The sequence below is a fragment of the Podarcis pityusensis genome, assembly GCF_964106645.2.
Source record: "Podarcis pityusensis genome assembly, chromosome: 6".
Taxonomy (NCBI): domain Eukaryota; kingdom Metazoa; phylum Chordata; class Lepidosauria; order Squamata; family Lacertidae; genus Podarcis; species Podarcis pityusensis.
Window position 1 is genome coordinate 79,882,196 of NC_138030.1, and position 25,120 is coordinate 79,907,315.

Sequence of the window (25,120 nt, forward strand, 5' to 3'; positions counted from 1 at the left end):
AGCTGCACTGGCTCCCGGTGGAGTACAGGATCAGGTTTAAGGTGCTGGTTTTAACCTTTAAAGCCCTATATGGCCTAGGACCCTCGTACCTACGGGACCGCCACTCCTGGTATGTCCCACAGAGGAACCTACGGTCTTCAAACAAAAACATATTGGAGGTCCCAGGCCACAGAGAGGTTAGGCTGGCCTTAACTAGAGCCAGGGCTTTTTCGGTTGTGGCTCCGATCTGATGGAACACTCTGTCACAAGAGACTAGAGCCCTGAGGGACTTGACATCTTTCCACAGGGCCTGCAAGACAGAGCTGTTCCACCAGGCCTTTGGCCAGGGCACAGCCTGACCCCCTCCTTTGGCAATCCTCACAGAACTCTAGCCCAATGGTTGCCATTAATTTGATTTGAATTAATTTTATAATGAAATGATTTTAGAATGTTGTATTATTTTACTGTTGTTGGCCACTCTGAGCCCGGCTTTGGCTGCGGAAGGGCAGGATATAAATAAAATATTATTATTTATTATTATTATTAAAGTTGTCAAATGCTGTAATTTTTCCCTTACATCACTTAAGGAGATGTCAACTATGACAGGAGGAAAGCAGCAACCATGAGGACAGGAACTCCAAGAATGCACAGAGGCTAAATAAGGAGGACTTTAAGTAAGGGGTTGCTCACATGAAGCAAGATTTTGTGACAGATGTTCCACTAAGCCAGGATTTCATTTGAAATCCTGCTTCCACAAACAGGTCATGAAGAAACCAGTCCTTCCTTGTTACTTGTATCCCCTTGGAGGTAAACCAGGTCTACAAACAGAGGCTCCATTTAGCCATTGTGGCTGTCAGTAACCTTCAGAAAAAATGTCTAATCTTCTTTTAGTCACTGTGTCTAGAACAGTTAGCCAACCAGAAGCCCCAAAAAGATTTGCAAAGCAGAGGAGCTAACAGAGTTGCTGACTGTCATGCATCCTACTTGCCATTTGGCAGATTTGCCTCAAGTTTGTGGAAGTTTCTTTCCCACCCATCCTTTTGCTACTGAGACTACATTTGTCAGCCTCCATCTCCTGGCCCACCAAACCATCTCATCAGGGATGGGGCACCTATGGACTTCCAGATGTTGTTGGATTTCCAACTCCCATCAGCCCCAGCCAGTATGTCTAATGGTCAAGGTCTGCAGCAGTTGTTGTCCAACAACATCTGGCAGTCCAGAGGTTCTGTTTCCAGGCTATATTTGAATCAATTCCTCATATTTTTAACCTACCAGATTGGCAGTCCTAGGTATGGATAGTTATATCCTGTATTTCTAATAAAATATGCTCACTCTGACTATGGAGGGTCTCTTTTAGCTATCATGTGATGATTTTTACTCTATGTAAGACCTTTTTTTACTGATATCGCACACAACACACAAACACATTTTAGGACTGGGTGAGCTGTAAATATAAATAGATATATAACAGCAGAGGTCACATCCGTAGAGCTCTCTCTGCTCTTAAAAGAAAAAAGAAACTTGGCCCTTTGTGGCATCTTAAAAAATTCTAAATGCTTCTTGACGTACAATAAAAGTTTGAAAGAGAATAAGAAACACAATACAAATGCATAGAAAATAAAAACAGATGGATAGTGTGCATGCAAAACTCTAATGAAGGTTGTTGTTTTTTTAGACTGAAGTATTTTACCAAAGAATGCTGTTGCATTAAGCTCTGACTTAGGGATGGGACGAATATTTTGATTCACAAAAGCATTGTTTTCAGATTTTGAGACTATGTCCAGATAGAATATGGTAATTTGAGATGTTCAACAGCTATTTATAGTATCATCATGATCATACATATTAGGCTTAGTTCAGCCACAGCTGTGTAGAACTGCAAATTCTGAATGCATATTATTATTCCAGGATCAGCCTTGATGGCCTTTCAACATTCTCACAAATGTATGGCAATCACCTATTTGAGAGCAGCACCTGCATAGCTGAGAAAACACTGGCCAACCAACCTTTGTATGTGTTCATCTGTGTGTGAGATCACATGGCAATCCCACTGAATGGTGCCCCATTCACTTGTTTGGCCAGGTTAAATATTCTCCCAGCCGTGGGGTAGCTGTTCAGAAATAAGTCACTTTCAAAAGGCTTTGAGACCATCTTTATAAACCATAATTTGGTGTTTAGTCAAATTATATTCAAATGGGGGGGGGGCAGGGGGAGAATCCGTCCCTTCCCTAGCTTGCACTGCACACAGAAACAGAAATATTTTATTTGCAAAACAGAAGCAAATTGAGAAGAAATATAAAAGCAGTAAAGCAGTACCTGACCAGAAAGGAGTGGAGGAAGGGGGAACAAAGCTGTAGTCTGGAGGAGTTACAAAAGAAAACCCACAGAACAAAGAAGGGGCTTAGAGAAAGAAAGGAAAAAGAGAGAGACAAGCAAAATGACATTGAAATATTGATAAAATAATATTGGTAATATAATACTGATGATAAAATTGGTTAAATGATATTGAAATATTAGCAACCCACACCATAGATTTAAAACACTCTTCTATTTTTAACTACAGGATCCTGGGAACTGTAGTTTGTTAAGGGAGCTGGCCTCACAGACCTACACAATTCCAAGCACCTGCAACGAACTACAGTTTCCTGCATTCTTCATACCTCATAAAATGGTATAAGAGTGTTTCAGAGGTATGGTGTGGCTGTCTCTGTTAACAGGAAACATGGATTTCCCTGAAGAAACTTGGTGTTTTTTTCAGACTCCCCAAACTCAAAAATCTGTGCCTTCTTTTTTCCCCTTTTCTTCCCCTCTTACCGAGCTGAGGTACAGAGGCTGTGGATTTGCTCTAACTCCTCCACTTGTATAGCTCCATTCCCCACCACTTCCTCCCCCACTTCAGAATTAGTCTCAATGCACAGTGTGCAGAATGAAGCCATTAGTCAATGCCTTCCACCCTGGAGCAGCGGGCATTTCGAAAGCCAGCGTGGCATTGTTAGTGCTTAGAGCGTCAAGACTATGGTGGGGAAGACCCAAGTTCAGACTTCCAATCACCCATGAAGCTTATAGGACCAGCCACTCTCTCTTAGTCTAACCTATCTCCCAGGATTGTTAATTTGGGGCACGGGAGAAGCAAGGAAAGGAAAATGCGTGTGTCACTTTGAGTTGGAGGGGGGAGGCCTGTTAATTAAATAAATAAAGCAAGTGGCTTCTAGAATAAACAAGCAAAATAATATGAATTCAAACTTCCCAGTTTTGTGGCTGATTTTCACTGAAAAAGGTATGCATGCAGAAGTTGATTGAATTGTTGTTTCAACAACACTCCTGTTCATGACAGGGCAGCAAAATGCATGCACAATGGTTACTGGTAGATGTACCACTTTGTATTGTGGGCAGCACCATGCAGAGCATAAATAAGCCACATCACTGCTGTCATTTCCTGAATCAAAGACAACACAAGTTTAATATGTGCAACTTCTCTTATCACATGTGGTACGCAGACCTTCCCAAGTGTTCCTATTTTCCAGGAACAGTCCTGGATTTACAGAAGCCTATCTCAGTTTCTGATGTGGTCCTGGAATGTCCCGCTTTTCCCTATTTTCATCAGAAAAATGTTGGAGGGTATGTAGTTAGGCGACTCCCAAGCCAAGGAGAGGAGTGCAACCTTTAGAAGACATCTGGGCAGCCCTGTATAGGGAAGATTTTAAAATGTTTTATTATGTTTTTATATATGTTGGAAGCAGCCTTGAGTGGCTGGGGCAACCCAGTCAGATGGGTGGGGTATAAATAATAAAATTCTTCTTCCTATGGAATAAGAATAATAATTCATTGGAGAAGTGTTGGAGTGTATGCAATAGGAGAGTTCTTTAGGGAAAGAACTTATGTTCTTTTCTTTCTCTCCTTGGAGACTACATTTGTCCCCCTTCCCTTGCACATAGTACTAGCTCATATGGAAAGTGGCTGCGACTTACTTCACCCCTTCACTTTCCTGACGTTCCAGTGCAGCAGAAAGCAGAAGGGTCTTGGTACTCCATCATAAGGTAAAAAGGTAAATAAGGTAAGGACCCATGCATGGTTAAGTCCAGTCAAAGGCAACTATGGGGTTGCAGCGCTCATCTTGCTTTCAGGCCGAGGGAGCCGGCGTTTGTCCACAGACAGCTTTCCGGGTCATGTGGCCAGCATGACTAAAACACTTCTGGTGCAATGGGACATCAGGATGGAAGCCAGAGCAGATGAAAATGCTGTTTAACTTCCCGCCGCAGCGGTTCCTATTTATCTACTTGCACTGGTATGCTTTCGAACTGTTAGGCTGGCAGAAACTATGACAGAGCAACGGGAGCTCACCCCATCGCGCAGATTTGAACCGCCTACCTTCTGATCGGCAAGCCCAAGAGGCTCAGTGGTTTAGACCACAGTGCCACCTTTACTCCACCATAGCCCAAATCAACAAATAATGTGGCACAGAATACCTGACTCCAACCTTGCCCTAGAAACCACATAGGCCCAAAAATGCACAAGTAATCATCATAGGCTGCAGTAAAGCTCACTCTGCTATTTCCTGGATCCCACAAGGTCATTGCAAAAGAACCATGTAATTATGGCCTCAACCACATTTTGAATAGAAATAAGAAACCAAGAAATAGCTGACAATTTTCCAATCTAGTTCAATATTACTTCTTCTTTTTTTTCCAACAACTGAGCAATGCTGCAGGATTAGCAGGTTGAAAAGGAAGGCTGGTAAGGTATACTTCTCTTTCACATTCTATGGAGGAAAATTGTTCCTGGGTTGGGACTGAGCCTCTTAGCAAAACCCTTGGCCAACTCCCCTCTATTAGCCTGAGGTGAAGGGAGCAGGTTAGATCACTATTTTCCCTTTTTAAACATTTTATATGGAGATATAAGATGAGAGGATGCTAGCCTGAGACTTTAAGAAGATGAAGGTTCAAATTCCTAATCAGCTATGGATTTCCAGTCCCACTCTGGACAAGTCACTGATTCCTTTTCCAAAAAGGAAGGTCAAGAAAATAGTTTTTACATATAGGCTCTGGGAGGGCACGTGGAGTCTTTTCTTGGTGAAACTAAGGAATAGGACATTCTTTTTATTTTTTATTTTTTGCAACACAGCCGAGAAATCCTTAGAAACATCTTCCCCTGGAAACCTGCTGCTTTTCAGATGTTTTGGAGTACAACTTTCATCAGTCAGAGTCAGCGTGACCAATGACTACGACTTCCATGTAGTCCAAAATAACTAGAGCGCACCAGGTTGAGGAAGGCTGGGTTAGGAGAATCCAGCCTTTAATTACTTCACTGGTGATTTATCAGCCACTTTACCCTTAGAACTCAGTGTGGCTTCTTAAATGTGCCTTTGGATCATGTTTTCAAATTGTATCAGAAATGTGTGCAAGCATTTGTGAGGCAAATCAACAGGACTTCTGTAAAGGAAAAAGGCAAGATTCTTCTGGATATTAAGAGACTTGGATGAACCACATGAATATGGGTAAATCAAATATGAACTGGTTGGACTTTTGGAAAGTGTGTGTGTGTGTGTGTGTGTGTGTGTGTGTGTGTGTGTTTAAAATGGCATAGTGCAAAATCATCAATGTTGCACCCATGGGTGGAAGCCTTCCCTGGCACCTGACTAGCCCTTGCCGTTCCACCTGCTGAAATGAGGCTTCAAAGAAGCATTTATGTTACGGTCAACATAATAACAGGGTGTGGTATGTACTTGGTTATAGTGTGTGTCTGGTACCTAAAACAGTTTGCAAATGTGCCCATGGACCCAAAAAGATTGGTGCACCCTGGCATGGTGAATAAACAAAAGAGTAGAATTTTTTCATAAACTACTATTCACATGGTAGAAAGTAGGTATGAGTATAAACTATTAGTTATTATAGTGAAATTATTTAAACAGTGAAGTAACTGAGGACCTAACGTTAGATGAGGATACATAGCATGAGGTCAGAACAGGATATTAATCCCATTAAAACTGTGAACAGAGTAGACGCCTAAGCCCAGTTCAAATGTAGCAGTAATATATGATGAGTACAACCTTAGTTCCCACACTCCCCAAACTTCTGCTTCCAGTTGTAGAATACAGCAGTTTGACCACTTCATGTGAACGCTGCAAACTGGTTTTGTGTTCAAAGCAGATATAAACGAAACCACAACAGAACTGTGACTTCAGATTCTGGTTTGGAAACAGAGGCTTGCACAAACTACTTTCTGCTGCAATGGCAAACATCAGAAGAAGCAAAACTTGAAGCAAACGCTTCAGATCTCTTTCCCCTTGAACCCAAAGGGTTTAGTGTGGCTCCTTCTAATAACAAACCACATTTTTTGTTGTCCCATCTGAATCAGGCCCAAAACTGTAGACCTATTCAGGAGTTCTCAAAATGTATCTGTATCTGTGGAGCAAAGTGCCAGGCCTGCACTAAGCAAGAAGATCAATAGGGGAGACATAAATCCAGTTGCATGAATGCAGTTACTATCCTCCTTGGTTACAATACTCATGCAGAGTTCCCAGCCATGGGGAGGATCATAGGCACATTCAGTTAACCACATACCTACAATCCCGCTTTAGATATTCATGCTCAACAGGGGAAAGTCAGGGGAAGAGAAGCAGGAGTTAATTATATTAACGTTAGCTGCATTTACTAATTTAACAAGAATGTGTGTACGATACCTGTGCCTGTTCCTACACAAGAATAACTAGAATAAAATAACAGACCCATGAAACGAAGTGAGACAAGAGAAAGAAGTGGGGATTTTAAAAGCTCTCAAGCAATTGCAAGGAAAAAGGAATGCATGTACATGAATTAGAAACTGAAATAAGCATTAGAAAGGGGAGTTAGGCAGAAAAGAAAAGAAAATCATAAACTGGCAAAATAACAAAGACTGTTTGATGGGGAGAACCGAATGGGGAGTAGAGAACACAACAGGAAAGACAAGATAATTTTGTTTAATTCTATGCACACACACACACATAACTAAGTCCTGCTGAATTCAATGGGATTTATGAAGATGGCCAAAGGCATATTTTTTGTCTGAGACAGACAAGATGGCAGCCCCTCCCCATTCCACATACAAAAGCTGGTTGGACTGGCAAGTAGATCTTACTTCACCACTGCAGACAAGGTAGAACTGTAGAATTCTAGAGCTGGAAGGTACCTTGAGGGACACCTAGTCCAACCCCCAGCAATGTAGGAATTGGTTGCCGTCCTCTGCAGACATTTCAGATTGTCAATATCCTTCTTAAATTGTGGTGCCCAGAATTGTGGTGTCCAGACCACAGGTGTGGTCTGACCAAGGCAGAATAGAGCAGTACTTCTGTTGATGCAACCTAGAATAGCATTCACTTTTTTTGCTGCTGCTGCATCACACTGTTGACTCATGTGAAGCTTGAGGTCTACTAAGACCACCAGATCCTTTCCACATGTACTGCTGGCAATTCAGGTGTCTCCCATCTTACAGTGTGCTATAGGCAATGCAGGTGTTACATCCATATTACAAAGTGATAGAAAAACTGCCTGATTTAAGCAACATATGTGAGAGTGTCCTATTTATTTTCCTACAAGCCTCGTCTGCTAAATAAAAAGCTCTCGGAAATAAGAGGTAAACATCTAAAATGAGCAAAAAGTGACGGGCTCTTCAAAATTAGAGCCATGAGTGGCCATAATGGGATCTTTTTGTTTGTTTGTCAACAACATTAAAAGCATTCCTTCCTCCTTATCAGATATTGAGTGTTCTATGGACCTACTTTGCTTAAAACAGTGCAATTTTGTTTTTGAAGAACATCTACCAATCATCTGGCAGTTTATCAACATGCTTCCATTTATCAATGGAATATTATTAGGCCACACTCAATTCCTTATGTCTAAAAAGATGAATTTTATATACAGTCGTACCTTGGTTCTCGAACGCCTTGGTATGTGTATACTTTGGCTCCCGAACCAAACAACCAAGGTTGTTGGCCTACAACTCCCATCAGTCCCAGACAACACGGTTCATGGTCAGGGTTTATGGGAGTTGTAGTCCAGTAACACATTGTGACTATATTCAGCAGGTTGTCATTAGATGTTAGGGGAGAGGAGAAGTGGGAAAGCTTAACCCTTCCCCTGCCTATTGCTTTTCCACTGCATTCCCCTTCTGAAACTTCTTTTCTCTAGCCATTGTTCATTGTCTATTGGCCCTGTTTAGGGAAGTCTGATGCTGTATTGTTTTTATATTCCATTGGAAGCCGCCCAGAGTGGCTGGGAAACCCAGCCAGATAGGCGGGGTATAAATAATAAATTATTATTATTATTATTATTATTATTATTATTATTATTACTGCACACACCCAGCCTTTTCTCTTCAAATATGAGCCTTTCCCCTAATGAATTTTCGATGTTCGATGGTGATTCAGGTTCTCATGCCAAAGCCTTCCATTCAATATCTAGTCAGGCCCCAGAAAGATATTCTAACAAGAGCAACATTGTAGAGGAAAATCTGTTAAGAAAAGTTTTTTTCACAGAAATTCTGCTCTATAATCTATGGTTTTAAATCGCACAAATTATTCATTTAAATGCCAAATGCAAGATTAGAATTACATGTTTATTAATTCATGTAGCCGAAAACAGCGCAGCCAATGCAAAATGTCTGTTTACAAATCAATCGCTCACTTACATTTTTAATAGATGTTTGAGCAGTGATTTGATTTAAGGACAGGCAGTCAGGAAGTCTAACTAGACCTGTTCATAAACCTGTCAGCAGATCCTGTTTCTGCTTAGCTGCAGGGAAACAAAACAAAACAAAACAAAAAAAACCTAGCTGAAAGCATTATCATATTAATTGGTTCTGTGTCAAAAATGCAAAATGAAGATGTTTTTAACCTCCTGCTATTCCTTTGTTATTAAATGACAGCAAATTCTAATGCTCACAGTTGCCACATGCTCTGTTTCCACTTGCTCTGTTGCTCCTTTGGTCCAGCAAATTTTCGGATTCTTTGTATGGGTACTGGAGAGTTGTATCCAGACTTCGGAAGCCTTCTTTGAGAGAGTGGTGCTTGTAATACTCCACAAGTTCCTTCCAGAAGACAGGGGGAAATAGAATAGAAATCTTTAGTTTGTGCTCTTCTCCCACCAGTATTTAAGGCACAGAAACTTTAGTGCAGCTTTATAGAAATAGATGCACCCAGTTCACTACCGGTGCAGGAATAGTACTGGAATTATACTGGTACTCTTTGCTTGTTATTGAAGAGGTACTTGTGTGACGAAAGATCGAAGACAAGGCTCACCAATTACACAAACAGTACAGGTTTAATTCATACATGAGAGATATTGCATTTGCATTTTCAGCATTCAGGAATTAAGCTGGAGGGCATCTGCATACGTGAGACTGGCCTATTTATCATAAAAAGCAGGTGGGGGTAAGCATGTCAGCTTCTTAGTGAAACAATTCTCACATTAAGAAGAAAAAATATCCTGCACACTGAAACAATCATGCCAAGCTAGAAACATTCACCATGACACCTACATTTCTATGCACAGGGAATTGTGAGCCCCTCTTCAGGGGTGTAAGTCTTAATATATGTATATTACTTTGCCTGGCATTTGTGACTTTCACCTCACATTCCTTTTCCCCACGTGGTTATCATTGACTCTACACTTGTATTTTTCCTTGTACATACACATCAGGTGCATGCGACATATTTTTCTCATATGGTTTGGCTTCCTGATACACTTACAAACCACTCACATGATGTTTTGACCCTTGAGAAGGCCATTATTTGTAATGCACACCAGGAACCCATACCACACAAGTAGAAGTCTTTGCATGCGCTCAAGCCAGTGTGCAAGTAAACACAAAAACTAAAACTGTGCTGAAGTTTCTCATTGTCCAAGATCAGCATATACATTTATCCAACTCCTAATGGTCAGCTGTAAAAGTTAGCAATCACCATTTGTAAAAACCCCAGTGACAAACGTACTGACTAATCCCGAAGCAGTAAAAACAACCAACCAGAAGTTCTCCTGCAGCTTAGAAAGTGAGGTTTTAAAATGATGATAAAACGAGGTTTTCTACATGTACAGTTTTGCAATAAACAAACCAGACACTCCTGTCCAGTTGTTTTGTAGTTACATGTGCTGAAGTTCTTTAATGTTAACTCCTTACTCTAAACTCTCAATTGTTATTGAGAATTCTGTTAACTGTACGATCAGACCATCCAAGCAAACAGTCTTTTGTTTTGTCAGAATCTTATTTTTGTGGGCCAACTATTGTTTCTTTCCGATATTTCATATGGCTGTTATGGAAGCATGAAGAATCTTTCTGAATTTCAATATGAATTGGCCCTGATATGGCTGTTCCAAACTAAGGTGTGGATTGCCACATAGCTATCAGCCAGGTTTCATACTTTCTGAATCTTCTGACTCTGTTCTCCACTTATCAAAATGATTGTTTAAAATGCTTCTGTTTAAAGAAAATCATTTTTAGAAACATGTATTGAAATACTTACCTAAATGCTGATTTAAAAACAAAAATACAGACAGTAGGGAACAGACTTATGAGCAAACACATGCAGAAGTGACAAGCATCAGTTAAAGGCTGGTTCTTCCATCCCTAGTTACTGCCCTCCAGCCCAATTAAAAACCCTCTCTTGTTCTCAGTTGTGTTGCAAGAAAAAGTTGAATTTTCATGGAGCAACACAATAATGTGCAGGCATGTGGCATAAGGAATACATTAGAAGGTGAGAAAAAACTCAGTAAGCAAATGATCTTTTTTTTTAATGCTCATGAGTCATACCGCTCATAAAGGAAACTCATACCGTATATACCAAACTAATTCTTAATTGAAACTTCCAAATGCCTTTGAGCTCCTCACATGCTACTGTATGATCATATGTTCCTTAAAATTAAAAATGACATAGTAGAAAATCCTTTTCAGCATATCTTCTCGCAAATGTCGGTATATACAAAGTGCTTAAAACTGCACAGGTGACCCAGAGATTTCCAAACACTGACCACAATCCAACCAAAGCTATACAGTTAAATCCATTTCGATTTCCACTGCAAGAAATTCAAGTACACACTTAATACACTTACTGGAATGAATGGGACTTAGAAGGGTTTAGCTTTGGCTCGATCATTAAGATTGGCTCAGTTTTGAACTGCTTATGATCTACAGGAATCTTGCCAGCATGAAAACCTTCCCTACTGATGGGTTGACTTTCTCCCCAAACACAAAAGCTGTCATAACACTATTTCTGTTTTACCTTTATCTCTACAGTGTGCAATAGTATCTTTTCTGCTGACGGCAACATATGAGAAAAGGAGCTGAGAAGAAAATCGCGGAAGGCCTCACGCGGGTTCAGTTTCTTATTAGACATCAGCCCTATTCAGGTGTTTGAGCAAACACATAAGGGCTTAAACTGTGGAGGAAGACAGGGGTGTCTATACCAGCCCAACTCCAAATGCCCCACATGCTCTGGCACCACATTAGACCCCCATGCATTCAGTTGAACACGCTCCAAAGATCCCTGTGGTCAGGAACGCTTCTTCTTCACACCTTCAGGTTTAAAACACAGCTGGCACACTTCGGGGTATAGGGTGGGGCTTACATGTGTGCTCCCTTCTCTTCCACAGTTTGCCTGAAAGCCAAAATAGGGCTAAGCTGAATACTGTGTGTGCCCATGTCTATGTGTGTGTCGAACATCTGTGTGCAAGGAAGCTCCAGTTCTCCTTGTCAAAGGATTGCTTCCCTCTTCCTGTGCCTTTCAAATGTTCCCAAAAACGGCAGGTCAGCTGTCTGTGAACAAGCCACCATCTCACCTCCCCACTTTCTGCTGGCTTTCAAACAGTGGAAAAAAAGGGCTGGCCTACAAGATTCTTACTAAGCACACAAGACATCAGGACTCTTGGAAACAACAACTGCTGACTTTCAAAGAAGATGAACTGTGATAAGAAGGGGTTTTAAAAATAATTCATCAGATGGCATTAAGAACCGGTCAAGGCAGCATCTCCTGTTATCTTTGGAAGGCATAAAGCACACCTTCAAGAGCCACCTGTATATCAGAAGATGAATGCAAAATGAAAGGTGATGATGGAACTATAAGGTACACCTCTGTGTCAGTGATGATAAACTAAGAGCTTCAGTTTGAAAGTGATAACTGTAGCCTGCATGTCTGCTCTGCAAGACTGAAGTGTTTATTATAATTCACTGCCGTATCACATGATCTTGAACAGCATGCACCATTTTGACTCCCCAAAAGTGCAAGCAACAAGACAAACTACTCAAATGTACAGATTCCAAATTCCCCTTTGAGAGTCAGTATAGTCCAGTGCTTTGAGTGCCAAAGACCACAGAGGATCCAGAATCGAATTCTCACTGAGTCATGAAACTCACGAGCCTCAGTACTTCTCTCTCTCTCCCTCCCTCCCTCCCCCCCCTCTCTCTCTCTCTCTCCCCCTCCCTCCCTCCCTCTCCCTCACTGCATAACCCACCTCACAAGGTTGCTGTAGGGCAGGTATAGGCAAACTCAGCCCTCCAGATGTTTTGGGACTACAACTCCCATCATCCCTAGCTAACAAGACCAGTGGTCAAGGATGGTGGGAGTTGTAGTCCCAAAACATCTGGAGGGCTGAGTTTACCTATGCCTGCTATAGGGGAAGGAACCTGCAAGTCACCCTGAGCTCTTTGGAGCAAAGCCGGGACAAAAAGGTAGTAAAATCAATCAAGATAAATTATATAACATTTCCAGATGGCACTTGTATTTAGTTTTGGGAATGCTGTCATTTTCTGGTTCTACCAAACAGTTCATATGTGAACATTTTCCAAACCCCAAGATAGTCAAGGCACAGTTGTTTTGGGTTTTTATTGGAGCCACACTTCAGTCTCATGTTCCAAATACTTTTCAGTATGAAAAAGTGCTACATGCATTCAACTTCTGCCTCCAGGGCAAGTGCCAGCTTGCCCCCGTGACCATGGGTGCCTAGGGCTGTGGGTGCCATGCAGCCCTGTCACCTAAATTTGTGGGTGCCTGGTCCCTTCATGGGGAATTTTGTGGGTGCTCAGGCACCCAGGGCCCCAGGGAGTTGGCAACTATGCTCCAGTGCTTGGAAGAGCTACACTCTGGGGTTTGTTTCTTATTCAGGAATCAGGATTGATTCCTTGGGCTTTCATTGTGGCCTTGAAAGTCCTTTACACAACTACAAGGGAGTAAACTGAACTCAGTGGGACTTGCCTCTGAATAACCATGCAGAGGAGCAGGTTTTAAAACACAGCTAACAAAAATTCTCCTGCCTGATGTAAAGCAGACCATGCATTTCTAATGATAAGCTAGATGATCCTACAAAGAACTTTTAAAATCTAAAGGAAGATAAGCACGTACCTACACCTCTTGCACGACTCTTTTCTTCACTAGTTCTTCTACTTTTAATTATTTATCTTTTGGGGATTTTAGTATCTTACATTTCAGGGCAACAGTTTGAAATTTTAGAATTCTAAATATTTGTTCTAACTTGCATTTATGAAGGAAATCAAGCTCAGCAGGCACACCCTTCCCTTGGTTTTTATTCTGGAATCCCTGCAAGCTGCAGTTAGCAAAGATGTGATAATTGGGGCCCCACCCTAAGCACTTTTCCAGTTTCTTATATCTCCACACCTTATTTGCATTAATCACTTAAACAAACTTTAAAGCCTGCCTGGGCCTCCTGTTGTTATCAATTCACTTGAGTCAGAGAGAAAAGCCACTGCCAGAACAGGGATGGGCAGCTGACCTGACCTCCTTGCCAGTGTTTTTGTGGACTGCAAGTTAGGTGGGATGCTTGTTTTGGGATAAGCATCATCTGAGTTACAGAGGCAATCAAACATATAACTGGATCATTTCTATCATGCCCTTATAAGCCAAAGACCTCAAGACGAGTAAAAACAATTTCAAGGAAATTGCAATACTGATAAAATCATAAATAATAACTCTAAGATACACCACAAATATATCCAAGGAACATCAGGGTTAACACCCAAACACCTGTGTTTAAAGCCATCTTTTGAGCTGCTGACTAAACAACAGCAGTGACGATGCAAACCAAATTTCAAGGGACAGGACAGGCATAGGCAAACTTGGCCCTCCAGATGTTTTGGGACTACAACTCCCATCATCCCTGACCACTGGTCCTGTTAGCTAGGGATGATGGGAGTTGCAGTCCCAAAACATCTGGAGGGCCGAGTTTGCCTATGGCTGGGATAGGAAGTTCCAGAGCTGGGATGCTACATGGGGAAGCCCACCACACCACACCACACCCAATGCACAAATCCCACTGATGGGACACAAATGATGGTCAGCCTGGCTGATCTTAACTCCTGGACAGAGTAATTTAACACAATACCAAAAAAAATAGCAAAACCTAAATGAAATCAATATGTTCCCTTCCATCACATCACATGATAATCATTTATTCTGGGCAAACTTATTCCGGAAAACTTAATTCAACACCTCATTCTGTTACATTTTAAAGGCTGTAGTGGAGGCAACACCTCCTCAAAACAGTATTAGTTATCACTGTCATAAAGATACAGGGATCTGGGAAGAATGCAAGAGACATTTTTAAGAAATCTCTGAAATTCCTTGTACAAACAGACTGAGCATGATCCCTGAATTCTGGTTATGCTAAGAAGTAAGTTCAGAGATCAAAGCAAAATCATAGAGTCACAGAATTGTGGAGTTAGAAGGGACCCCAATGGTCAGCTAGTCTAGTCCAACACCTTGCAGGGAAGGGATCTCAATTAAGCATCCATGACAAATGACCATCCAACATTTGCTTAAAAACCTCCAAGGAAGGAGAGTCCACCACCTTCCGACAGAGTCTGTTGCACTGTTGAACAGTTCGATGTATATTCGGAATCTTCTTTCTTGTAACTTGAAGCCACTGGTTCAGGTCCTATCTGTGGGAATGTTCTGGCCACACTATCCTCAGGAGCAGGATAAAGCAAACTTGCTCCATCTCCCATGTGGCAGCCCTTTAGATATCTGAATATGGCTATCATATCTCCTCTCAGTCTCCTCTTTTGCAGGCTAAACATACCCAACTCCTTCAACTGTTCCTCTTAAAGCTTGGTTTCGAGACCCTTGATCATCTTGGTCACCCTCCCCTGCACATGTTCCAACTTGTCAATATTCTCAGAACTAGACACAGTACTCCAGGTGTGGTCTGACCAAGGCAGATTAGAGCAGCACTATGACTTCCCTAGATTGGGACACTGAACTTCTGTTGATGGCAGCCTATAACAGCATTAAATTTTTTTGCTGCTGCCTCACACTGCTGCCTCATGTTAAGCTTGTGGTCTACTAAGACCCCTAGGTCCTTTTCACATGTAATACTGAAAAGCCAGATGTCCCCCATTTTATATTTGTGCAGCTGGTTCTTCCTGCTTAAATGTAGAACCTTACTTTTGTCCCAATTGAAATTTATTTTGTTTGGGCCCAGTCATCTTGAATCCCAATTCTGTCTTCTGCAGCATTAGTTCCCCTCCCAGTTTGATGTCATCTGCAAATTTGATGAGCATCCCCTATTCCATCATCCAAGTTGTTTATAAAAATGTTTAGCATAACATCTAATCATTCCGTTCTTTCAAATCACTGCTTTTTGCTTTGCACAATGGAAGCATAATGCATAAACTGCTCTCTCATCAGCAATTCATTCAATATTCTCATTCTATTCAGCCACTTTTAAGTCTCTAAAAGCAAAATCAATGAGGGCAAGCTTTAGACCAAATAAGCAGAGGGGAAATGTACTGTTATTTATGAAACACAATAATCGCACGGCTTGACTGGACCAAAGCTCCACCCCAAATGATTGCTCAGGACTACTTCAGATACAACAATTTGCATAAAAAAGGGGAAGAATTGGTGACACACACGCTTCTTTGGAAAAGTCCCCATTTAAGACTGCACCAAAGTAGCAGGACAAAAGGACGAATGAGTCATCACATCTAATACCACTACCAAACAAATCCCTGAGAAGCAAATTCAGAAACTGCAAGAATATATAACTCATCCATCTCTTGGTTACTGAGAGACAATAGTGTTTGTGAACATAAAGGGATCATTAGTGGACCTTGAATTTACCCAATCCATCAAAAAACTGTTTTTTGACAGTTTCCATCTCAACAGTGAATTCCACTGATTATTATGCATTGTTATGAAAACTACTTCATTTCTCTATCATAAACCTGCTGCTACAAAATCCACGCACTGGGAGAAAAAAGTAAACTATATTTTTATTTTATCTGTGTTACAGATCAAACTAATTCTAATCATCTAGTAGGATGGACTGCCTGGACATTCATGACTAAGTATATTATTAATATGTTAATTAGTATAATGAAACACCACAAACTACTGAACGTTCCTAGTAGGACAAATCAAAGAAAAAACTAGCAGTATAGAGAAAGACTATATCCTGTATTCTTGACATGTTTGTAGGGTGACTCATTTGCTAGGGATAAAACTATATAAATAAACCAAGGCAGTTTGATCTGTTTATCTGCAACATATAAGCATGTTGCTTGATGACCTCGAAATGTGTTCTGATAAAGGGCAGTCTTTTTCCACCCAGCTACTGGGCTGGGGATGGAGGGGGTAGGCAGCTTTACAGTGCTTGGTCGCATTTGTTGTCTCAGTTGGAAGACAGATTCAACTTTTTAATTACCACTTGATCACCAGCATTGTGAATGCAAACAGTCTTAGAAGCTAACCAATTCACTGAAGCCATATTAAGTATTCTAACAGTAAAAAAATTTACTGACTGTTTTAGCATTGTTCTTGTGTATTTTTTTTCTAGAAATGCAAAGAATCAGTTTTCAAAAAGATAAAGTTAGATGATATATTCACAAAGAGAGAAATCAAAACTGATGCTTACCATTAAACTTTTAAATTTCCTATTTTCTGCAATGTGAAAAAAGCATTCTCTTGTGAAAATCTTTATGTGCTTCACTTCATTATTGTACCTATGGGCAATGAATAACATGAATATAAATGTGTTTTTAATCAGCAACAATCAATAAATTACTTGAGGGCATGCCCCACCACTACACAAATAAATTCTTAAGACAAAATGTATATCCATGCCAATACACCCTTGACACCTAATTAACAAAACACATTTATTAGGGTTTGGCTCAAGATGCAGACACAATTCAGATTTTAGAAAAGGCCTCCCAGCAAGATCTGATTATGGGATCCTGTAATGCTGATTGCATTCAACTTCATATTGACAAAACAGACCGGCAGCTTTATTTAAAATTAATATTCCTTAGACGTTAAGCTTGTTTCCATTTGCAATCAATTCAAGGGAAATATTCTATTTGACTTCAGCTGGTAGTCAAATCAATTTTAAACATTTTCTAGTTAAAATGCAAATGGACCACTAAATCACCTTATGCTAACTAGCATAAAGTCATTTGTGTCCTAACTCATACATTAATTAGTGCACTGCACCACAGCCTCCGTTGAACAGATTACTAACAAAAGAAGATGCCTGAAGACCAAAGGAAATGAACCTGAATGGCTTTGTGGGAGATGAAGAAGGATGTGCAGACTGAAATGCAGCACAATTGCAATGCAAGAGCATTTGTGTCGGTGCAGCAGCAGATCCTGACTAACACACACACACACATACTCACAAGGCGTGATTTACAAGCAAAAACGCTTCACTGTATATTTAACTAGCCTTGTGCTGGATTAGGGAACCCTGACCTTCAATAAAAGTTTCATGAGTTGTATCAACAAGGCAAAAGTACTTCTCAAACTATCCAGATTTTCATAAATGACAGAATATATTATTTTTCGCAAAATGTAACTGCAGCAGGCAATGAGAATGTCGTCTATTGGTCACATCTATTCACACAAGAGCTAAAACAATAATGGAAAGGATAAATGCTTTTGCAAGAGGCGGGAATTAATTCTCACTTACTTAATGCTAATGCTGATGGCATATTCTCCCGATTCCGTAGTCCTATACCGCACTAAGTATGTGCTGTTTACCCGGTTAATAAGTTCAGTCTCTGCTTGCGGCCTTTCCATCATTCCAGCATACCTGCAACAAAATGTGTGAAGTTACTAACTACACTTTCCTTAAAAATGGACACTAAGCAGATGAGCCAAAGGCACTTTGCAGGGGCATGTCCGTGAGCTGAGCAGCTCATAGCTCCACCCACCCCATCGCAAGCGAGGCTGGGGTTTTCGGCTGGTTTGGCAAGCAGCTTGCGAGGTGGCGTTGTGGGGGAAATTAAGATTTGCTGAAGTTTTGTGGCATGTGCCCAGGCCCTTCCACATAGGTCACGACCTAGCACTGAAACAGAATAAATGATTGCACCAGCAAGAATCATGAGCTTGGCTAGAGGTGGACTATGCACGTCCTGATATTCTTCAGCAACTGATACCCACCTCTATTAAGTTGGTTGCTACATACTCAGTGGCGAATCCAATTATGGGAATTTCATTCACTCAACTGTGTTACATTGTTATTATTGTTATTATTGTTATTAGCCTCTAATGGCATAAGTTTAGACAAGAAAATCATACAGAGTCATCCAAATACATTAATAATCCAAACACATACAATATATAAAAGACTAGATAGACTGTGTTGCATAGTACCAATTGCGGATTTAGGATTCCAGCCGATGGGCTCCATGCACAGAACCATTTCACATGTGTGGGGTCTACAAAGGTGTTTTGTACATGAAAGGCATATCTGCTTACTGGAGTGAATGCAATGGCACTTTGCTTCTATGATTAGAACAGGAATTCCAGTATAGGTACAATCAGGGCTTTTTTTCAACTGGAACTCAGTTCCGGCACCTCTCGGGTAGACACCATTGCCATTCTAAGAAAATGAGGGTGGCGTTCATAGTCAGTTCCAGCACCTCTTTCCCTAGAAAAATAGTGCTGGGTACAATATACAGATTCCTTCATTGCAGTATAACCAATATCTTAGTCATTCCAAAATGGGCCAAGACATAATAGTGTAACTTGCAATAACCACTGCTGTGCAATAATAATTAATGGCTTCTGTGAGGTTCTGGATGAGTCTCCTTCACCTATCCATGGCTTGTGAGGACCAGTACTTCTGCTGAGTTACTGTATTTCATCAGAGATGCATAAGAATCTCCTGTCCCTTAGAAGAGTTTTGTGTGTGAGAGAGACAGTTGTCAAAAGTTGGGGAAGCATCACATGATATGCTTGCATATAACACATGATCCTGATTTATCATCAACATCATTGTGGATGGCCATTCAAACATAGGAAGCTGTTTTATATTGGGAAACTAGTTAGGTAAATGTCTAAGCAAGAATTGAACATGCACAGCTGATGGAAACAGGAATTGATGAAAAACTATTAGAAATTAAGAAAAAGTATCTTATTGTGACCAGCAAAGGAGGGAGGGGAAAGAAGCATATTAAAGGAGGGGGTGGAAAAGTCCATTTTAAATGTTGTGTTAAATTTGAATTAATTTGTTGTTAATTTGTTAAAAATTTGGAAAATGAATACCAATTAGTTGGCAAGAAAGGAACCTGTTTTATACTGGTAAGAATATTGGTCCCTCTGTTATCTATGCTGATGGCAGAGGCTTTCTAGGGTTTCAGACAGGGAACCTCTTCCAGCCCAAGCCAGAGATGCCAGGACTGAACTGGGGAGCTTCTGCTTGAAAAGCAGATGCTCTGTCACTTAGCTACGGTCCTTCCACCAAACAGGAGGTTCCAGGAAGCCAGGCAGCTCAAAGACAAACAGAAACTGGAATTTGCAAGCAAAATGCTTACTTCCCATGTGCACTTGGGCTGAATAGATACATCACTATCTATTCCTCCAATGTCTATGAGACCTCTCTCATCCACAAACTGAGATCAGGGGAACCTGTAAGGAGGGGTGTGGCTGGGGTTCATGAACTTGCATAGAGGAGTTTTATCTTGTATTTTATTCTCTTGATGAAGGGCAGTAAAACAACAACAACAACAACAGAAAGAGTATGCTGGTGATCAGGGACTGTCTCATCTAAGATTTGGCATGAGATTCTTAGATTTTACTCTAAGGGATAGTTAGTGTGTGTGTGTGTGAGAGAGAGAGAGAGAGAGAGAGAGAGAGAGAGAAATTGGTATAAACAGACTGTCAAAATCATAAAGTATGGTAAACTTATGAAAAATGCCGTCAGGCAGTGCATATATTCAATTATTTTTGCCTACATTGCAACAAAATGCCTTCTGCAGGAGATCAGAAAGGTTAAACTACAACAAATTAGATTGCTATTAATAACAGGTTTTTTTGCTCGGGCTATTCATTTAAACTCCCAGGCACCACCAAAAATGAAAACAAACATAGTTTGGAAGCACTCACCATGGCTGGGAAGAATAGTCTACTGGTTTAGGAACCTAATATTGAAAAAAATTAAAAGAGAAAAAATAAATTACATGCATAATATTGTAATGTACTCTATTGAATAAATAGCGTTGTGCTACAGCTTTAAGACAAGGATATAAATGATCATAAAATTGAGGAAATCCTATAATTCTACCCATTATTTAAAATTAATGACTAAAACAATGTGTTATTACAGCACTGGTTCACATAAATACATCTGCACAGCTACTTAATTATGATAGGTGACAACTTTAGAAACCTGACTATGCCCACCCACACCCACACCCCGCTATATATATAATGGGTGTCTGCATTAATTACATTTGGTAATAAATTTTCCTACTTCAGCCAATAAAATGGTCATCTATGTGGGACTACCTTTGAAATTGACTCGGAAGCTACAACTAATACAGAATACAGCAGCTAGACTGGGACTGGGAGTGGCCACCGGGACCATATAACACCGGTCCTAAAGGATCTTCACTGGCTCCCAGTACATTTCCGAGCACAATTCAAAGTGTTGGTGTTGATCAGCCTCAGCTTTGTATATCTCAAGGAGCGTCTCCACCCCCATCGTCCAGCCTGGACACTGAGGTCCAGCTCTGAGGGCCTTCGGGCGGTTCTCTCACTACGAGAAATGAAGTTACAGGGAACCAGACAGACGGCCTTCTCGGTAGTGGCGCCCGCCCTGTGGAACGCCCTCCCTGTGTACGTCAAGGAGATAAACAGCGACACGACAGTCAGAAGACATCTGAATGAAGGCAGCCCTGTATAGGGAAGTTTTAAAATGTTTGAGGTTTTTATATTTTGTTGGAAGCCGCCCAGAGTGGCTGGGGCAACCCAGTCAGATTGGTAGGATACACATAAAAATAAAATAATCACCATCTACTGAAACATGTACAAATACTGAGTTGTTTAAAGTATCCAGCCAAACCATATGGTGTAGACTCCAACTCTCATCAGCCTAAGCCAGCATGGCCAATGGTCAGAGATGATGGGAGTTGTAGTCCAGCAATACTGGCACAGCACCATGTTGCCGATGCCTGTACTAAACTCTATATATCAACAGCATTTATTTAAAAGGGGAAAAGGGAAGAGTGGGTGGAGGAGCCAAGTTATTTTGAGAGTGATATTTCTGCCTGGGAAACGAGTGGCTTCTGTAGATATTCTGTAGATATTTCTGTAGATATGCTGTAGATATTTCTGTAGATGTTGCCAGGATGAAGCAGAAGCCCCACCTTACCCCAGGCTCTTTCCCCTTGTACTCATACACACTGATGGAGATGCGAGTGTGGTGCTATGGCATGTTTAAGCCTGGGCCCCAGACTACTGCTTTGGCAAGATTTTAATGGTTGGTTTACTGATTCTACTATTCCATCTGTTTTTGGTTGTTCTGCTATATATGGCGCAAAATTGCCAGTTTTAATTTAGAGGACTGTTTTATTGCATTTGTTAGTGGATCTACGTATTTATAACTGTTTTGCAACTGCACACATTCAGGATATAAATAAAGGATATTTATCACCATCGTCTGTCTATTTCACATGCACAGTGAATAACATCACCACCACCGCCTCCTCTCTGTACAGGGTATGCCATGGCATATCTGCTAAACTGTAATATACAAAGCAATCCCGAACCCTGGAATGATATCATCATCACAGGACTGTCGAGATAATAAATAGTGCAGATTACATATGGTAACTAACCGCAACAAAAATGGAAAGAAATAAAGTGAATTATAAGCTGTTATTTATCCAATACAGAAGACTTTTTGCTGCCACATATTCCATACTGCAGATAGAAAAAATGCTTTATCAGTGTATCTGAGAGCACACCATAGTATAGATATTCCAGACCTCAACCATTTTTCATTCAATATTTATTCTTCATGCCTTTTGATGTATGTATTTTATACTGTTTCTGGGCACTTTTATATGGGCTGGTTGTAAAGGCTGTTATTTAATAATAATAGTAAAAGCGATGGTGCACTGAAAATTTGATAGATGTTTCCTCATCTCCGTTATCATTTGTCATAAGGGAATGTTTATACTTTGCCCTTCCAGGTGAACAGTGGTGAAGCATCAATTTATCTTTCTAGCAAGAGTCTGCCTGTAATACGCTGAAAATTGATGTTTATTCATATTGCAAATTTATGCAAGCTTCATGACTTAACTTATTCCTGATAAGAATGCATTTCACTGAAAACTGTACCTTAGGCGGTAATTTTCATTTTGCTTTGGGGCTTTGCTGAGTTTTGCTTTTAGGTGTTTCTCCTTTTTGTTTCTTTTTCCTTTTTTCCTTTTTCCTTTTTTTTGCTACTTGCACATGGATTCAAAAGAGAGAAAGGGGGGAAGCACATGTGCAATTGCTGCACACATGACAACATTCAAATAGCTTTTGTGGACCTCTCTATGGAACATTATATCGCGTAAGAAAATTGTAGCTGTGAAACATTATGTAGTCGCTTCAGAAGAAGCTCAAGAACAGGAATGAAAAGAAGCACTGCCTACAAATGGATTGTTCACAATTTAAAACTAGAGTTCAGAAAGAGGTTTGGAACCCTTTAGGGACAAATGACACATTACATTACACTCGAATACCTTCAATGTATCTGGTAGGGTTGCCATATTTCAAAAAGGAAAAACCAGGACACCCCAACATTTTAAGAAGCCACTGGAACTGTTCAGCTTTTTTTTAAGAAAGCCCCCAAAATTGTTGAGCACCTACTGCCACTTGTAGCCCCGGCAGCACCGACACTGCCCTTCTGCTCACGTGCAAGGAGGCTTACCTGGCAGTGGCTAGGGTATAATTCTCTGCCAACAAGGATATTCAAAAGCAAGAGGAGGAAGATGCAGCATCTCCCTTCCCTTTGCTCCCTTACAAGCTTACAATCAGCAAGCCAGGAGCTGAGCATCTGCTTAGTTGTCAGACCACTTCTTCACAGCTTCTGGGTAAGTGAGTAAGGAGAGGGAGCAAGGAGCAAATACGCGTCACCAGAGGGCGCTGTAGAGCAGCAATTATCATCAATGGGAAATTGCATTGAGACCTATATTACATGGAGGGGAGGGGGTTGCATTTTTCCAGACCAGTGTAGATATAGCCCAAGTGGCAGTGGGTACCGGGTAGAGCAGACAACATCCCAATCCTGTGGGCCTTGTTTGGGGCACATGAGCCCCAGCAAAAAGCCCCTACATGCTGGGTACACATGGCAGGCCTGATTTAACATAAATGCAAAACTGCATATGTTATTGTAGAAGCAAAGACCCTCACCCAGAATTTGCCATACTTACAATTTCTATGTTGTGATTTGTATTCTGGTGCTTCAGTTGTGGTCAAAAAGTGGCTCCTATAAATTTAACCTCACTGGATCCTTTTTTAAAAATCAGATATGGAATTGCCCACTATTATAGGTTTCCACTACAGTAAAATTGGAAAGACTTGGGTAATGGAAATTGCTCACACTTAGCAGCTAACAGTCCTTTCAGAGACTGAAAAGTCATTTCTACCTTAACATGTTATTTAGGTTTCCCCACCTTCAAGGAAACGTCCTTTAAAAACTCCCTTTGTGGCATGGATCTCTAGCTTGAGCCATGAGGAACAATTTGCCTTTGAGTCACATTTCTTCAGTGAACTTACTGGGTGACTATAGTATCCTGAAGTCAACATTCCAAGGGCAACTGGAGAATGATGGGCGGGGAGGGGGGATTTTGTGCAAAGTTACAGTGTATAGCTGGAGTCACCACCGTTGCTCCTTCCAGTCCTAATCCAACTGTCTGATTCTACAAACCTGGTATAAAATGAGCTGACTCATGCAGAGCTTTGCTGGCAGATAAAATTATAACAGCACAAGCTGAAAGTCGTGGGCAATTTAAAACATTCAGAGGTGATGCATGCCTTTGATAGGAAAGAAGGCGAAGGGATCTAGGAAAGTCAAACCAAGCAGACATATGACAAAATGGGCCAAGAGCTCTGGTTTGATAGCTTTTCTCGTTTTCAGATGCATTTATGAGTCCATTATTATGGTCTAATCTTTCTCTATAACCCAAGGTGACTGGGGAATGTATTAGAAATGGAGTGTTCTTGCCCCACTTTTAAGACAGCAGCTTTATTGCACAATACATTTATTGTAGGTTTTGACTGTATTTTATTTGAAAACTAGTTAGACAATTTAACTTATTAAATTCTGACGAGTTAAGCCTGTCTCTTGTGCAGGGTTCCTTCTGACTTCCAATTTTAAGTCCAATAACAAAGAACATAACCATGTTACATTTTTAAATAAAATTAAGTGTAGCATGTAAACAAAAAGAATCACAAAAATAATGTAAATCCCACTAGGCAGGATTAATAAAAACCTTGGAACGAACCAGGCAAGCTCACTGCAAACATTTTTGTGAAAACAATTACATTGACAAACACAATTACATGGGTCTACTTACACAAGGGCAAGGCTTTACTGCATCACTTGGAAAGAAACCAAGCTCCCGGGTCACCACATTTCTACCCTAAAAGAAACAGAAAGATCCAATTAGGGGAAAACAACACACTTAACTCACCATTGTGCATACATCCCTTTGAACATCAATAGGAACTCCAAATTTCCATGTAACAATTATCAACATGTGCGCAGTAATCTGTCCATATTCCATAGCTATTGGACTGGCCTAAGTTACAAGAAGATACAGTGGTACCTTGGTTTACAACCATAATCCGTTCTGGAGGTCTGTTTGTAAACCAAAACAGGTTGTAACC

General features: G+C 40.7%; 1 protein-coding gene across 5 annotated transcripts in view; it reads right to left on the bottom strand.

The window, feature by feature from the left end:
• Window positions 1-25,120, bottom strand: part of VAV3 (vav guanine nucleotide exchange factor 3) — a 211,646-nt gene that overhangs the window by 8,099 nt on the left and 178,427 nt on the right. For 3 of the 5 annotated variants that reach the window (XR_013987216.1, XM_081008604.1, XM_081008605.1), the window contains exons 21-25: window positions 24,808-24,873; window positions 20,345-20,379; window positions 17,925-18,047; window positions 16,872-16,959; window positions 8,895-9,039 (exon numbers count right to left, since the gene is read on the bottom strand). Coding sequence is in view for 4 of the 5 variants with exons in the window: in XM_081008604.1 (XP_080864730.1) it covers window positions 8,895-9,039; window positions 16,872-16,959; window positions 17,925-18,047; window positions 20,345-20,379; window positions 24,808-24,873 (457 nt within the window). In the remaining variant the exon portion in view is untranslated. Of the gene's footprint in view, window positions 1-738; window positions 2,380-8,894; window positions 9,040-16,871; window positions 16,960-17,924; window positions 18,048-20,344; window positions 20,380-24,807; window positions 24,874-25,120 lie in introns of those variants that run through there. The other 2 variants (XM_081008607.1, XM_081008606.1) reach the window with 2 other exon arrangements.